At 41.0% G+C, this 18,653-nt stretch overlaps 1 protein-coding gene across 2 annotated transcripts in view; it reads right to left on the reverse strand.

Annotated features, from left to right (window-relative positions):
• Window positions 1-18,653, reverse strand: part of LOC140203776 (striatin-3-like) — an 84,594-nt gene that overhangs the window by 35,455 nt on the left and 30,486 nt on the right. For both annotated transcript variants that reach the window (XM_072269843.1, XM_072269842.1), the window contains exons 5-8: window positions 18,213-18,392; window positions 6,886-7,045; window positions 5,270-5,411; window positions 3,593-3,697 (exon numbers count right to left, since the gene is read on the reverse strand). In XM_072269843.1, the coding sequence (XP_072125944.1) occupies window positions 3,593-3,697; window positions 5,270-5,411; window positions 6,886-7,045; window positions 18,213-18,392 (587 nt within the window). The remainder of the gene's footprint in view (window positions 1-3,592; window positions 3,698-5,269; window positions 5,412-6,885; window positions 7,046-18,212; window positions 18,393-18,653) is intronic.

An 18,653-nucleotide genomic window follows, 5' to 3' on the forward strand; every position in this document is an offset into this window, starting at 1 on the left:
GTATAGATTCTCCTAAATTCTATTGTGTTTCTTCATTTACCAGGATGTTACCGTGTCTGGGGGTACTGAGTTATATGGAAGATTGAATAGGTTAGGACTTTATTCCTTGGAACGTATACAGAGGTATACAAAATTGTGAGGGGTATAGATAGGGTAAACGCAAGTGGGCTTTTTCCACTGACGCTGGGTGGCACTACCTCAGTGGGGTTAATGGTAAAAGGTGAAACGTTTAAGGGGAAAATGAGGAGAAACTTCTTCACTCAGAATCGTGAGGGTAGCAGACACCAACAGAATCAACAAACTCATTCGTAAGGCCAGTGATGTTGTGGGGATGGAACTGGACTCTCTCACGGTGGTGTCTGAAAAGAGGATGCTGTCTAAGTTGCATGCCATCTTGGTCAATGTCTCCCATCCACTACATAATGTACTGGGTGGGCACAGGAGTACATTCAGCCAGAGACTCATTCCACCGAGATGCAACACAGAGCATCATAGGAAGTCATTCCTGCCTGTGGCCATCAAACTTTACAACTCCTCCTTTGGAAGGTCAAACACCCTGAGCCAGTAGACTGGTCCTGGACTTATCTCCTGGCATAATTTACATATTACTATTTAACTATTTATGGTTTTATTACTATTTATTATTTATGGAGCAACCGTAACAAAAATCCAATTTCCCCCAGGATCAATAAAGTATGACTATGACTAGAGTATGGAATGAGCTGCCAGTGCAAGTGGTGCATGTGTGCTCAATTTTAATGTTTAAGAGAAGTCTGGATAGGGGCATGGATGGTAGGGGTATGGATGGCTTTGGTACCGAGTGAAAGTCGTGGAGAGTAGGAGGTTTAAATGGCTCGGGATGGACTAGGTGAGCTGAAGGGCCTGTTTCTGTGCTGTACTTTTCTATGACTCTAATACCAAGTTTAATGCAGCATCTGGAAGACCATTTCTCCAACTGGGTCGCATTCATGCAGCATTTAATGTATCTATTTTCGTGTTTTACCCGCTGGAATAGAATTAAAATTCTTCACCTTTTGGCTCACAGATAAAAGTGCTCTGTGTGATTTCAGTAAGGTGACAACTTAGGGCTCATGACTGGATGGAACGCAAATTAATACAATAATGAGCTCCTTATTATTAAATTTCCAGAAGCTAATTAGCGGCCTGCAAATTAAACTAGGGACTCCCTGACTGTATTAGTCTGCACCAGCACTGGCAGTATTTTACTCTTCTTTCATTGTTCACTAACTTGGGTTATGAAAAGTCAGCAATGGTAAAGGAGCTTTCATTGTCACGTCTCTAACAATTTGGTAAATGTTCAGAAGCTTTTTATTCATTCATGATCCATGGTTGTTGCCAGCATTTACAGATCATCCACTAACTGTTTCTGGATGGAGAAGGCTACTGAGAATCAGCTACATCTCACTGATAATCAACACTGGCGCACCTCAGGGATGTGTGCTTAGCCCACTGCTCTACTCTCTCCACGCCCATGACTGTGTAGCTAGACACAATTCAAATACCTTCGATAAACGTGCTGATGACGTAACTACTGTTGGCAGAATTTCAGATGGTGAAGAGAAAGCGTACAGGAGTGGCGTCGCAGCAGCAACTTTGTAATCAATATCAGTAAGTAACCCAAGTATTGATTGTGGACTTCAGAGAGGGTACAGCAAGGGAACACACGCCAGTTCTCATTGAAGGATTAGAAGTGGAAAGTTCCTGGGTGTCAACATCTGAGGATCTATCCTAGGCCCAACATATTGATGCAATTATAAAGAAGGCACGACACTAGATATATTTCAATAGGAGTTTTGAGGAGAATTGGTAAGTCACCAAACAGAACATTCTAACTGGCTGCATCACCATCTGGTATGAAGGGGCCACTGCACAGGATCAAAATAAACTGCAGAAAGCTGTGAACTCAGTCATCTCCATCATGAGTGCTAGCCCTTCGTAGTATCCAGGACAACTTCAAGGAGTTGTGCCTCAAAAAGACGGCATCCATCATCAAGAATCCCCATCACCCAGGACATGCCGCCATCACTAAGGACCCCATCACCCTGGACATGCCATCTTCTCATTGTTACTGTCAGGAAGGAGGTACAGAAGCCTGAAGGCACACACACAGTGATTCAGGAACAGCTTCTTCCCCTCTGCCATCAGATTTCTGAATGGACATTGAACCCATGAACACTACCTCAATACTTTTTTTCCCTCTTATTTGACTTTTTAATATATTAGATTAGATTAGATTAGATTAGATTCAACTTTATTGTCATTGTGCCGAGTACAGACACAAAGCCAATGAAATGCAGTTAGCATCTGACCAGAAAAGCAAAGGACAGTGTTATTTATAAAATAACTGTGAATAAAAAGTAAGTGTTACAGCACACAAATATAGAAGTACTGAGACAGTACAATATGGGTGCAATACTGCTTAGTGCTGTGATGTGAGGTTCAGCAGGGTCACAGCCTTGGGGAAGAAGCTCTTCCTGTGCCTGCTGGTGCGGGAGTGGAGGCTCCTGTAGCACCTACCGGATGGAGGAGAGTAAAAAATCCATGGTTTGGGTGAGATGCATCCTTGATAATGCTTTTCCCACTGCCCAGGCAGCGTTTATGATAGATGTCCTCAATAGTGGGCAACTGGGTGTCGATAATCTGCTGGACAGTTTTCACTACACACTGGAGTGCTTTGCGGTCCGTTACAGGACAATTGCCATACCACACTGAGATGCAGTTGGTGAGTATGCTCTCAACGGTACAGCGGTAAAAGTCTGTCAGTATACTGGGACAGAGGTGAGCTTTCTTGATGCTCCACAGGAAGCGCCTTTTTGATCAGGATAGAGGAGTTCAGGGACCAGGTGAGATGTGGACACCAAGGAATCTGAAGCTTGAAACACGCTCCACTACAGCTCTGATGATGTAGATGGAGACGTGAGTGTGGCTCCTAGCATGCCTGAAGTCCACTTATATACTTCTTACTGCAATTTGCAGTTTTTATTATTATGTATTACAAAGTACTGCTGCCACAAAACAACAAATTTTGTGACATATGCCAGTGATATTAAAACTGATTCTGATTATGGACTCACACTGGTCAGACCAAGTATAGATGGCAGAACTTCTTCCTCTGTTTTTACTTAAAACAACAATCCAGTAATTTCATTAATGGTTGCAAATGTTTTGTTTTAAATTCCAGTTTCACTTAATCACTTTCAATTCCCAAACCATCATAGTGGGATTCAAACACATTCCTATGGACCAATGACCCCAGACTCTGGCTCCCCGTCCAGTAAATTAACCTTTAATCGGGACAGAGAAAAAAAAATACGCACTGTGAAGTTAACAGTATTTAAAAATTGTACTCCTCAAGCATCATAGAACAGCACAGCACATCAACAGGCCCTTCAGCCCATTTACCCCTTGCCGAGCTGTTATACTGATAGTCCAACTGACTTGCACCTGGACCATAGCCCTCCCGTCTATCCAAATGTCAACAGTGACCGCTGTGACACCATGCTTTACAAACGCTTTGGGAATTCTGTAGCAATTCTTTTTGGGGAGGGGGGAGAGGGGAAAATACTGGTACCTTCTTTTCGCTTGGTTTGACCAATTACCCCAGCTGGAATGGAAGGCAAGCCATCGATGTCCGTGAAATCAGGCAGTACCTCCTGACGTTTGGAACGGTGACTTCCTATGAATAAAGGATTACACAATCAGCAATTCACAAAACACAAGTTCACATTTACAATGAACAAAGCACTGAAATACGGCATAAGTAAAACATATAAACTGGCTCACAGTTTATGCTTCTCTCTTAATTTGCATCATCAGAATCAAATTTAGTATCACTGGCACATGTTGTGAAATTTGTTAACTTTAGAGCAGCAGTGCAATGGAATACATAATAAACAAACATAAGAGGAACAAAAACTGAGTCACTGTAAATAAACAGAAACAAAGAAAAATAGTGAGGTAGTGTTTATAGCATCAATGTCCATTTAGAAATGGATGGCAGAGGGGAAGCAGCTGTTCCTCAGTCATTAAGTGTGTGCCTTCAGGTTTCTGTACCTCCTTCCCAATGGTAACAGTGTGAAGACGGCATGTCCTGGGTCCTGGTGGAGATGTTTAATGATGGATGCTACCTTCCTAAGGCACCTCTCGTTGAAGAGGTCTTGGATACTACGGAGGCTGGTACTGATGATAGAGCTGACTAATTTTACAAGTTTCTGAAACTTATTTCAATCTCGTGCAGTAGCACCCCACCCCACATCAGACAGTGATGCAGCCTGTCAGAATGCTCTTCACAGTAATTTGTATAAGTTTTTGAGTGTTTTAGTTGACAAATCAAATCTCCTCAAACTCCTAATGAAATATTGCCATTGTCTTGCCTTCTTTATAGCTGCATCAACATGTTGCATCCAGGTTAGGTCCCCAGAGATACTGACACCCAGGAACTCGAAACTGCTCACTCTTTCCACTCCTGAGGATTGGTCTGTGTTCCCTTGTTTTACCCTTCCAGAAGTCCACAATCAGCTCCTTGGTCTTGCTGACATTGAGTGCAAGTTTGTTGCTGTGACGTCACTCAAATAACTGGTATATCTCACTCCAGTACACCCTTTCCTCACCATCCGAAATTCTACCAACAATTGTTGTATCTTCCGGAAATATGTAGACGCTGTTTGAGCTGTACCTAGCCACACAGCGTAGAGAGAGTAGAGCAGTGGTCTAAGGACACATCCCTGTGCTGTGCCAATGAGGAGGAGATATTACTACCAATCCGCACAGATTGTGGTTTTCTGGTTTGGAAGGTCTAAGATCCAGCTGCAGAGGGAGGTACAGAGGCCTAGGACTGTAGAAACCATGGTGCTAAATGCTGAGCTATAGTCAATAAACAGCATCCTGACATAGGTGCCTTGTTATATAAGCGCATCTATCTTTGGTTCCCTTCCCAATCCACTAATTAGTTGTTTTCCACTCCTTAAGCTGCCCATATTGTGTAATTACTTCTACCTGCCTGCAATTCCTCACAGGATTAATCTGTTCCCTCTACATCAGTGACTCTGAATACTAACCCAGAAGAAATACAGGATTGAATCTGACCTTCTTTCATGCTTTGGTGACTAAGTTACGAATGAAGCCAAGTAATTCTCTTTTTAAATAATATACTATACAATGAGGAGAAATTCTCTATCATTTATTTTCACAATGGCAGAAAATGCAATATAACAATACCTTGACACACTTCATTTATGATAGATCTTACCTAGTTCTTTCCCATCCCCTGAACTCCTAGAATCCTCAGTCCTTTCTTCATCCACTTCAGTGTCCAGGAAGTGAAATTCACTCAGAGCATCCACCGTCTCGCAGTCCATGCCAGAATCAACCGTGGTCATCTCAGATCCTATCTGTAATTTCACGAGTAACATCAGTTTGTAACTCAAATACAAAATCAAGCAAGGGAACCATCTGAATGGCCAGTCAACCATTTTGCAACATCACTTGCATGGCTAGTTTTCAGAACAAATACGTATGATAGATTATACAGTACTCTGCAAAAGTATTAAGCACATATATATAGCTTGGGTGCCTAAGACTTTTGCACAGTACTGTAAATTGGTTAAAATACGAAAGTGATTGGGAAACAGAAATAACAGTAATTAGCTCAGTAGAATTAAGTATAATTTGATAACTGGAAAGACATAATATATAGAACTGTGTAAAAGGCTTACACAGTATTTATAAATAAAAAAAGAGAGCGCGCGAGAGATCTCTAAAACATTTGCACAGTACTGTAGGCTGTGATATTGACACTCAAAAGTGATTTTTTTCACTGTTAATTAGGTAGGGATACAGCAAACCCCAAGTGTGTAAACCCGTGCAGTCACGATACCCAAATCCAAAAATGAACATTCTTCCTTATCAATTCCATTCACCTATGCCTTCCTAACTCCACCATGGACTGTCCCACACCTGGCTGCGAGAAGGTGATTTGGCTTAGGGCTAGCAACCTCCATCCCGTAAAAACCCAGAGCTACAGAAACTCCAAGCACCTCAATCCTGGGAGAGGAAGCACCTTCATTTAAAAATTGTAGGAAGTTGTGTGGTGGAAGTGGAATCCACAGGGATGATCAACCTTCCACTGGCCCAGTACAGAGGACTCTGGTGAGCTGCTGTTGACAGCCTATACCCCAGTAGGGGTGATGGGCTTAAGAAGAAGAATGCCCTTCTCCTGTTGGCTTGACTAAATGGATTTACTCCACACTATGTATTAACTCATTTTGCAATTACACATCATATACCATTTTCTTTGGAGCATTTACCCCAGTTTATCCAGTCTTCTTATCTATATCTCTTCAAGGTTGAATAGGAACATCCTGCAAGTTCTTTTAGCATTTAGAAGTCTGATAGATTTCTATTTGTTTTTTAAAAATCTTAACACACTACACTTTATTCACTCAGTGTTGATCCAGAAAATAACTTCCAAGGTGGTCTTCACATTCACTGAATTCTCTCTCTGCTGCCACAGAAGGAGTCTATGTGACAGCCTATCACTTGCTATGGCTGGAAGGTAGGCCTCTACATTCGAATGGTGGCTCTCGCTCTCTCTCTCTGGATAGATAGATAGGTAGATAGATAGATATACTTTATTGATCCCGAGGGAAATTTGGTTTCGTTACAGCCGCACTAACCAAGAATAGAGCATAAATATAGCAATACAAATCCACAAACAATCAAACAACAAAATGCAAACTATGCCAGATGGAAAATTAGTCCAGGACCAGTCTATTGGCTCAGGATGTCTGACCCTCTGAATGTTCAGAATGCTGAACATTCACAAAAGTATCTGAATAGTTAGAAAGCTATAGCATCATGACTTACCCTTTGTTTCTTGTTTAGTCTCTGTGTGACAGATAGTTCTGAAGGAATGCTATCCAGTTCATCATCATCCTCATCGCTATCATCATCCACATTTCGCAAGAAAGGCATCTTCTCCAGCATCGACTTCCTTAGCCCATCCCGAGATTCATTGCCTGCATTCCTGCAAAGGACAAAAGGCAATGTTAAACCAAAGCAACCTAAATTATAAGAAACATATACAAAATGCTAGAGGAGCTCAGCAGGTCAGACAAGTGAAAAGACAGCGTTTGAGCAGAGACCCTTCAACCAGTCCTGGAGAAAAGTTTTGGCCCGAAACGTCGACTGCCTATTCATTTTCATAGATAGTGCCTGGCCTGCTGAGTTCCTCCAACATTTTGTGTGTGTTGCTTTGGATTTCCAGCATCTGCAGAATCTCGAGTAAATAATAAAAAAACGACTTGCATTTCACTTATTAGCCCAAAAAGACTAATTCTTATGCTCCTATTACAGATCCAGGTTCAATTAATCAGTAGCTGAATGTATATAAATATGAGATTTCCTGTTTTCTTTCTCACACTGTATTTAGTTGTTTTTAAAATATTGCTATTGTCCAAAGCTTCCGTAAATAGTTTTGAGATCTCTTAGATTATTGTTTGGCAGGCTAAAGATAGCCCTGCTTACAATGATTAGAATGGAAGAGAGAGAGAGAGAGAACAGTGTTGTGTTCCCTTTACAGCCAGAATGCTTATAATCTACATTAATTGGCTAGATATTGAAATCAAACATTAGACTGTCAAATAATTCAGAAAAACAAATTAGGGAAGGTATTGCAACCCATACAGAAATAATAAAATGGTTTGTAACTGAGCTGAGAAATAGAAAGTTTAAGTTTTTTTTCCACATTTATTTGAAATCATATGCATTATATGGATCATTTAGAACTTTTTTTGGGATTGCTGAGAATGTGGATTTGCAGAGTGGTTGAAGCAGGAAGTGTTGACCCATTTAGAGATGTTCACTACATACACAAGACAGAAGGGAATAAAAGGCTATAGAGTCTGGTTGCAAAGTAGGTCGTGTGCAGATGATGACAAGGGATGTTCGGACAAAAAAGTGTGTGTTGAGCTGGAGGTTTGGTGCTATACAATGTGAACTGTCACAGTGAGAGTTACAATGAGAACAAGGAGACAAAATACCCACATTTCCAGAATGTAGACAAAAGCTGTTTTAACACAGCTAGATACAAGGTGGGAATATTGTATACTAGAATCAAATATCGCTGTGATGATTGTACATTCTAGTATCAATTGTTTGGCAACAATAAAGTATAAAGTACAGAGGATACAGTTTTCATGCCATGAATGACTTACACTCATCTTAAGGCTTTTTGCATCCACTGCAAAAGCACAGCTTGAAATAATATTCCTTGACCCTTTGAGTTGGACAACTGACAAGCGAGATTATATTTCATTGCTAAATCAATGCTACATCACACACCAGAACACAGTTGAATTATACAGGTTTAACCTGTGTAACTGTGCTTTAGTATCTAATTTAAATGTATCAGATACAATAAAAGAAAAAAAACATGAAAGCATTGAATCAAATATAGCTAAACTTAAATTAACTTTACAATGAAAGTAATGGAGGACATCGCATCAGTGTTAGGCTTTGAAACTTATTAACCATCTAATTAATCAACATTGGAGTAGAAACATCTTTCAGGAACTACTTATGTTTCTGATCAGATTAACAGCATCAGTGTGGAAGATGCATTCATGGAATAGCTAAGAAATGCTTTCTAGATTAACAAGTCAAGGAACCCACAAGTTATTTTAGATGTGGTGTTGTAAAGTGGTTAATTATTTATATGGTAGCACGTTTGTTATGTGCCATGCTATATGATGTAGATGACCATGATCTTTCCAGGACCATGATTGTTCTTGGCAAATTTTTCGACAAAAACTGTTTGCCATTGCCTTATTCTGAGTAGTGTCTTTTATACGACCGGTGACCCCCCTGCCAATATCAATACTCTTCAGAGAGCATCTGACTGGCATCAGTGTACACATAAGCAGGACCTGTGATATGTACCACCTGCTCCCACGGCTTCACGTGACCCTGATTTTGGGGGGTGCTAAGCAGACGCCACAAAGGTGACCTGTAGGCTCACGGAGGGAAGGAGTGCCTTACACCTCCTTTGGTAGAGACACGTCTCCACCCTGCCACCTGATTATGGTAGCTAAGGAAGAATAAACATAATATGATTGTGATATGAAGATTGAAAGTGTATGAGTTTAATCTGAAAGATAATGTTGTCTGCCTAAGGATATTGGATATATTATCTGCTAATAAGCGGAAATGTGGCCTGTGGAGGATGCAGTTCATACGGTGATGAAAATGCAGAGAGGCTACTTGAGGATATAGGTTCCCAACCTATGGTCTATGAACCCCTTGCTGAATGGTATAGGTCCATGGCATGAAAAGGTTAGGAATCCCTGATATAGATGAACTAAGTGATTAGGCAATCAGGTGCAGGTAGAATATAACATGAAAAATTTAAGTATAAGAGTTAAGACTTACTGCATTTGCAAGTTACTGCATTTAAACCGTCCTGGTGAGACTGCACCTGGAATATTGTCGTACAGATCTGATCTCTCTTCCTAAGGGAGTGTATACTTGTGATAGAGGGAATGTAACAAAGTCACCAGATTTGATTCCTGTGATGGTGAGTTGTTTACCCTACAAAATAAGATTTAAACAGACAGGGCTGCTTCCTGCTTGGAAGGAAAAGAACTGATCTCATTGAAGCAAAATCATTCTTGGGCTTATAGGGTACATAACAGAATGTTGTTTCCCCTGGCTGTGGCGCTTAGGACCAGAAGTTACAAGATTTGACCATTAAAGGCTATAATAAGAGAGAAAAAAATCTTTGCTCAAAGGGAGGTGAATGTTTGGAATTCTCCAGCCAAAGGAGCTGTAGAGGCTCAATTGCTGAGCATATTTAAGACAAACATCGATGGATTTTCAAGGGATATGGAGTTAGTAGAGGAAATTGACAGTGGTACAAGATTAATCAAGATCTTAATGAGTGATGTAGCAGGCATGAAGGACCCACAAGCAGCGTGCCTGCAAACATTTCCTATGTTATGATCATCTCGCCTTCCAGCGTAGTTCCATTTAATTTTTTTTAATATAAATCCATTGTTTCCAAAGTAATGAATTAATATCTCAACTTCCATGAGGTAACATATCTTAAGGAACCTCAGGCCATCATTACCAAACAAAATTTGACAATAAAGCACACAAGCAGATATTTAATGAACAACAAAGCACTTGTCAGAATCCTTGTCATTATTTATATTCCAGCCAAAATTACCTCATTATCATAACACTGCCAGTTGAGAAAGCTGGTTGCGTGCTCACGCAGACACTTCAAATAAAAGTAACCCTGTTAATTGTGAAGTGTTCTTTGATCACCGGAGGGTCACATACAAGTTTTTATTAGGGAAGTGAACTAAAGACTGGTGAAAGTAGCGACCAGGTATCCAAGAGGAGGAAAACAGACTGATACTTGGAGGGAATTCCATCTAGAGCAAATTGTTTCCCCGCACCTAAAAATATACAGCTGCAAGGAAAAGTTTGTGAACTCTGCAATTACCTGATTTTCTGCATTAATTACTCATAAAATGTGAACTGATCTTCATCAAAAAGTCACAATAATAGACATCCTCAATCGCCTAAATTAATAAAACACAAACAGTTGTACTTCTTCTCATCAATACTGAGTATACCATTTACCAATCACAGTCTAGGTTCAAAAAAAGTATGTGAAACTCCGGGGTAATGCCTTCTACAAAAGCCATTTGGAGTCAGGTGAGATAAGATTGGAGGTGTAGGTTGTAGAGGTGCCCTGTCCTATATAAAAAAAAGGCACACAAAGTCAGGTTACTGACAGAGCCTGCTCTTCCCAAGAAAGATCTGTTTATGCACCCCATGCCTTGATCAAAACAACTTTCAGAGAACTTTCAGACAACTTCCAGAGATGTATGAAGCTTGAAAAGACTACAAAAGCATTTCTAAAGACCAGAGTGTTCATCTGTCCACTGTAAGAGAAATTGTCTACAAATGGAATAAATTCATTACTTTTTCTACTCTCTCTAGGAGTGGGCGTCCTGCAAAGACCACACCAAGAACACAATGTGCAATGCTGAAGGAGGTTAAAAAGAATCCAATGGTAACGGCAAAAGACCTGCAGAAATCTCTAGAACTTGCTAAGGTCTTTGTTCATTTGTCCACTATAAGAAAAACACTGAAAAAGAATGATGTTCATAGAAGGACACCACAGAGGAAACAACTGCTCTCCAAAACAAAAACATTGCTGCACGTCTCAAGTTTGCAAAAGACCACCCAGGATATTCCACAATGCTTCTGGGACAATGTTCTGTGGACAGATGAGACGAAAGTTGAACTTTTTGGCAGAAATGCAAACCGCTATTTGTGGAGGGAAAAGGGCACTGCTCACTAACACCAAAACCTCATCTCAACTGTGAAGCATGGTGGAAGAGGCATCACGATTTGGAGTCTGGACGGCTTGCAGTAATTGAGGGAACAAGAATTTAAAATTGTATCAAGACATTTTACAGGAGAATCACAGACATTTACACCACACGCTGCATCCGCAAAGCAAACAGCATTATGAAGGACCCCACACCCCCCTCATATAAACTCTTCTCCCTCCTGCCATCTGGAAAAAGGCACCGAAGCATTCGGGCTCTCACGACCAGACTATGTAACAGTTTCTTCCCCCAAGCCATCAGACTCCTCAATACCCAGAGCCTGGCTTGACACCAACCTACTGCCCTCCACTGTGCCTACTGTCTTGTTTATTATTTATTATTATTGCCTGCACTGTTTTGTGCACTTTATGCAGTCCTGGATAGGTCTGTAGTCTAGTGTAGTTTTTGTGTTTTTTCCTTACGTAGTTCAGTGTAGTTTTGTATTGGTTCATGTAGCACCATGGTCCTGGAAAACATTGTCTCATTTTTACTATGTTCTGTATCAGCTGTTATGGTTGAAATGACAATAAAAGTGACTTGACTTGAATGTCAGGGTAGCGGTCCATCGCCTGAACTTAAAATAAATTGGATGATGCAACAAGACAATGTTCCAAAACACAAGTGTAAGTCAATAACAGAATGGTTTAAAAAGAAAAAAATTCAGAGTTTTGGGAATGGCCAAGTCATAATCCAGACCTTAAACCAATGTGGCATTCAAAGTTCAAAGTAAAATTTATTATCAGAGTACACACATGCGACCACATACAGCCCTGAGATTCTTTTTCTGTGAGCATACTTAACAAATCTATAGAAGAGTATCCGTAAACAGGATCCGTAAACTGTAATCAGCAACTGTAAACAAACAGTTATAAACAAATGCAGATATGAATAAACAGCAATAAATAATGAGCATGAAATAACAGATAAAAAGTTCTTAAATGTGTAGTTATCCCTTTTTGTTCAAGAGTTTGATAATTGAGGGATAGTAATTGTTCATGAACTTGGTGGTGCAAGTTCTGAGGCACCTGTACCCTCTACCTGATGGCAGCAGCAAGATAAGAACATGGCCTGGGTGGTGAGGATCTTTGATGATGATTGCACCTCTTCCTAGAGATGCTGCCTGGCCTGCTACGTTCACCAGCAACTTTTAGGTGTGTTGCTTGAAATTCCAGCATCTGCAGATTTCCTTGTCTTTGATGATGGATGCTGCTTTGCTACGGCAATGTTTCACATGGATGTGTTCAATGGTTGGGAGGGTTTTGCCAGTGATGTACTGGGCCAATTCCACTACCTTTTGTAGGATTTTCTGCTCAAAGGCATTGATGTTCCTATACCAGGCCGTAATGCAGCCAGTCAGTACACTTTCCAGACATCAGTAGAAGTTTGCCAAGATTTTAGATAACATGGTGAATCTCTGGAGATTCCTCAGAAAGTAGAGGTGCTGTGCTGCTCTCTTCACAATTATATGATGTGTCTGGGCATGATCTGAGGAGTGCCGCTCATGCAAGATTTCCCAGAAATATTGATGAACTGGAACAGTATTGCATGGTGGAATGGTCTAAAATTCCTCTTCACCGTTATGCAAGTCTGATCAGCAGCTACATGAAATATTTGGTGGAGGTTATTGCTGCTAGAGGAGGTTCAACCAGTTATTAAATACAAGGGGTCACATACATTTTCCAGCCTGGACTGTGAATGATTAAAGTACAATTGCTTGTGTGATATTAGCTTAGGCAGATTGTGCTTGTCCATTATTGTGTCTTAGATGAAGATCAGGCCACATGTTATGAGTAATGAATGCAGATAACCAGGTAGTAGCAAAGGCTTTCTTGCAACTGTATGTTGATTGGGAAGAAGAATGTGATTCATTTGTCCCTCCCTCAGCTACGGCCAGTATAATTCCAGTCCCTTCCTGCTTTCACAGTTGATAAAACCAACGCATTTGGCAGAGATTAAAGGAGGACCGACTGACTTGTGCAGTAAATCAATCAGTAGAAGAGCAGGTCGTATTGATCTGTTTGCACACTGCATGTAAAGGAACAGAAGTACGCATACTGTGAAAAATAAAATTGTGCCTGGCTCTGTACCCACTGACTTACAGATTATTAACCATCTGCTTATATCAGCAAGAATCCTTCCTCCATACTGTGTTCCCTTAGTAAATTACAGTGAACTCCATTTCATCTCCCAGCTTGACTTCTGGTAATTAATTAATAACCACCAAATTAGAAGATCAACGAACTAATAGAGGATCACTGGTAAAGGTTAAAAGATTAAAATGTTTGTCTTAAAGCTTTAAGTCCAAGCATGTCTCGTTCCTCTCAAGCCAGATACACAATAAACTTGATAGTTCTTCATCTATTTTAATTTGCAACCTCCTTCCACGTTCTGTTTTTCGACTGTACCTCTGCATAACACGTTCCAAGTAGGTAGATTACTTTTCAACTCTTACATTAACCAGGTAGTAGGGATAAATAGAAGCAGACAGGACACAACTGTTGACAGATCAACACATGGGCACGTATTAAAGTGTCTCAGAGAAGTACAACTTCAACATCTGTCTAACCACCTACTTTTGATGATGTTAACAATTCAGAGTTTCCTGTCCAGAAACTTAACTGGACATTAATGATTATAACCATAAGACCATAAGCTATAGGAGCAGAATTAGATCATTTGGCCCATTGAGTCTGCTCCACTATTTCATCATGGTTGATCCGTTATTCCTCTCAGCCCCAATTTCCTGCCTCCCCCCTCCCCCACCGCCACCCCATATCCCATCATGTGCTGACTAATCAGGAAAGTAATAGTTCATAAACGATTTTAATAGTTCAGCTATTCTCAGGTTAGAATCAGAATCAGGTTTAATATCACTGGCATAGATCAAGAAATTTGTTGTTGTACGGCAGCAGTACAATGCAATACATAACGGAAAAAACGTGAATTACAGTAAGTATGCATATTAAAAAGTTAAATTTAATAAATAGTGTGAAAAGAGGAAAAAAGGAGAGAGGTGGTGTTCATAGGTTCAATGTCCATTTAGGAATCGGATGGCAGAGGGAAAGAAGCTGTTCCTGAATCATTGAGTGTGTGTCTTCCGGAGAGGGCATGTCTTGTGATGGGGATATTTAATGATGGATGCCAACTCTGTGAGGCATTGTTCCTTGACGATGTCCTGGATGCTGGGGAGGCTAGTGCCACAGATGGGGCTGATTGAGTTTACAACTTCCTGCAGCTTATTTTGATACTGTGCAGTGCCCTCTCCACCACCACTGCCACTCCCCCCATGCCAGATGTGATACAGCCAGTTAGAATGCTCTGCACAGTACAGCTGTAGAAATGTGTGAATGTTACATGTCCTCACGCTCCCAATGAAATATAGCTGGTGTCGTGCCTTCTGGCTTCTTCCCCCGCTTCTTTTCTGGTCATGATAAAGGGTCTCAGCCAGAAATGTCATTTGTTTATTCATCTTCATAGATGCTGCCTGATCTGCTGAGTTCCGCCAGGACAGTGAGTGTGTGCTTGTGTGTGTTGTTTGTTTGTTTGTTTGCTTTACTCTGGTTTTCCAGCATCTGCAGAATCTTGAGTTTATAATAGTTCGGAATCCTGGTATCTGGCAGTGAGTGAATCAATTCCACCCCCCACCATCCCCCCTGCACTGTGGTTCCATTACTGACAAGGAAGGCATAGTTTGGATTTTGGAATATTCTCCATTTAGAATGTAGGTCCAATAATATCAAGAGACTTAACGTAAAGCAGGAGAAGACAGCCCACTTTATTGACCCACTACTTACCAATCTGTACATGCATGCCTTCCACCAAAAGCACACCGTGTTTACCTTCTACAAAATACCCTGCCGTTATTCACCAAGATTTCTTCAGTAACATTTCCTAAACCAGAGATCATTACCAACAAGTTGGGCAAGAGCAGTAAGCGCTGGGGAACACGACCATCCACCAACTTCCTACCTTCCTTTACTGTTGCCATGGTAACATTTTCACTGGTTCAAAGCACATCATCGCCATCTTATCAAGTGCAACTGCAGACAGCCAATATATGATGGCTGAATAAAATAAAACTTTAAAACATCTGTACAAGATACAACCAAAGGTAGGAGTTGCATTAATATATCAGTGTCCTGTTAGGGCATATTCTGGAGATATGGAACATAGCAAATATTAATTTGAACAGCATCGAATCTTCAGAAATGAATGTGGATTGTAGTAGATTGAATTGCTGAGAAAAATAGTCTGCCTGGGGCTGAAATAGTCAGAAAAATAGTCTGCCTGGGGCTGAATTTTAAGGTTAATCGTAGACTGAGGGACAGAACAGTGATCTTGAGCAGCAGAGCTTGATGGATACAATTCCCGCTTCAGCCGGATACAATTCCCGCTTCAGCCTGATACAGCTGAGAATCATAACTGCTTCCAAGGTCTGTACAGTTAATAAAGATGTCTTAATGCAATTGAATAAACTATTGTTACTTATAAGCAACAGATACAATGCGAGTGTGACCGAACTTCTCCCCATGTAGGAAATGTGGCTGCAGGTCAGGGAAACGAGGGAGTTGAAGGAAACAGGGCTTTCGGCTCCCAGTACCAACTATCATGTTGTCATAGTCTCTAGTAAATAAAATTGAAGATCTGAGCTAGAGTGCTGTATCAGAGGGACATTAGGACCGTGTGCGTCCTTTGTTTCATGGAATCTCAGTTAACCTCTTCTATGTTGGACGCAGCAATTCAGATTGAAGCAGAAGAGGACGTGTTTGCCTCATGATCAACTCCTCTTGGCACACAAATCTATCAGCGTTGTCCCAATTCTCCTCCCCAAACCTGGAATACCTCACAATTAAGTGCTGTCCATTTTACCTGTCGCGGGATATTTCTGCAATCGTTTTGGTAACGGTATACATTCCACCTCAGGCCAATGTCAAATAGGTCTAGATGATCTGAGCAATGGGATCAACATGCACAAAACAGTACACCCTAATACCTTCACTATCATTTTGGTGGATTTTAACCAGACTTGAAAAAGTCACTAAATAATTACCATCAACGAATCACTTGTAGTACCAGAGTAAACAACACACTGGCCCACTGTTACACCATCAAGAATGCCTACTGTGCTATTCTGCACCTTCTCTTCAGACAGTCTACTCCCCCGGGGATAAGCAGACTGAAGACTGCAGCACCAGTAGTGAGGACCAAGAAGATATGGATAAGGGAAGCACAGGACTGCTTTGAATTAGTGGACTGGACTGTATTCAGGGATTCATCTTTGAATCTGGATGTGTATGCCGCAGTTGTTACGGACTTCATTAAAACCTGTGTTGGTCAGGGGGTGCCTATGAAAACTTGCTGTACATTCCCAAACCAAAAGCTGCGGATGAACCAGGATGTACATCGTCTGCTAAGGGCAAAATCTGATGATCCAGGTCTATACAAGAAAACCAGGTATGACTTGCGAGGGCTAGTTCAAAGGCAGAGACAATTTTGAGCGAGATTGGAAGCGACATAGGACGCACGATAACTCTGCAGAGTTTGCAAGACATTACTTCCCACAAAGGAAAACCCAATAGCATGAATGTCAGCAATGCTTCATTACCAGATGAGCTCAATGCCTTCTATGCCCACTTTGAAAGGGAGAATATAACCACAGATGTGAAGATCGTTGCTGCACCTGGTGACTCTGTGAGCTGCCTTAATGACTATCGCCCAGTACCAGTCATGTCTACTGTGATAAAATGCTTTGAGAGGTAGGTCGTGGCTAGAGTGAACTCCTGCCTCAGCAAATACCTGGACACACTGCAATTTACCTATTGCCACAGCAGGTCTACGGCAGACGCAATCTCAATGGCTCTTCACACGGCCTTAGCTCACTTGGCAATATGAACACCTATGTCAGGATGCTGTTAGTTGACACCATCATTCATACAATCCTGATAAGTTACAGAACCTGGCCTCTGTACCTCCCTCTGCAATTGGATCCTCGACTTCTAAGCAGAAGACCACAATCTGTGAAGATTGTTAATATTATCGCCTCCTCGCTGATGATCAACTCTGGCGTACCTCAGGGGTGTGTGCTTAGCCCACTACTCTACTCTCTCTATACCCTTGACTGTGTGGCTAGCCATAGCTCAAATACCATCTCTAAATTTGCTGATGATACAACCATTGTTACTAGACTCTTACATGGAGATGAGAGGGTGTGCAGGAGCAAGATATACCAGCTAGTTGAGTGATGTCGCAGTAATAACTTTGCACTCAATGTCAGCAAGACGAAAGAGCTGATTGTGGACTTCAGGAAGTGTACGATGAGGGAACAGGAAACAATCCTCAGAGGGGTCAGAAGTGGAAGAGAGTGAGCAATTTCAAGTTCCTGGGTGTCAAGATCTCTGAGGATCTAACCTGGTCCCAACATATTGATGCAGCTATAAAGAAGACAAGAGAGTGGCTATAATTCATTAGGAGTTTGAGGAGATTTAGTCCGTCAACTAGAACACTTGAAGACTTCTATAGATGTACCGTGGAGAGCATTCTGACAGGCTGCATCACTGCAGCCATTATGAATACATTGTAACTATAGATATTGTCCTGTTATTCTTTGTTCTTTAACATATAGATGTGATGTAATGTTGTCTCTCTCTCTGGCGGCTTCATTAAGTCACAACATGTCCTAGCAATGACAGATACAAGTTTGCTTTAAGTAAGTCCTGAGAATCTGATCGCTAATGGATCTATAAATCCTCAGTATCTTGCAGCTGCGTACTTTTTCATTCAGCTACATACCTCTTAATTTGTTCTTCTATCTGTTTAACTAATGGAGAGTCACCACCGTTCAGAATCTGCCCCAAGCTGTTAGACTCTGCTGCTCCATTATGCTCAAGACTGGAATGGCCCAACATGGATCGCACCCTCTTTGTCCGCACGTCCAAGATAGTGTCTGTATAACCCACCTCCTGTAAATATCTAAAAATAAAGTTGAAAAAGTTAGATACAGTCAGTTTTCAACAAGGCAGAAATTTCGTGGAAAGCTTTGAATATCTTAATATATCATCTATAGATTTAGACAAAAATTCTCACAACGCAGCAGTACTTTTAAATTTCAGTGTGCTTCACATTTACAAAATGGAAACCAACAGATATTAATAGTCATGGCAGACAACTAAGAAAATGCAAAGTGGACATAAAGCTTGGATATATAAGAGTATAGAGAAAACAAACTGCAAT

This window comes from Mobula birostris, chromosome 10 (assembly GCF_030028105.1).
Source record: "Mobula birostris isolate sMobBir1 chromosome 10, sMobBir1.hap1, whole genome shotgun sequence".
Taxonomy (NCBI): Eukaryota; Metazoa; Chordata; class Chondrichthyes; order Myliobatiformes; family Myliobatidae; genus Mobula; species Mobula birostris.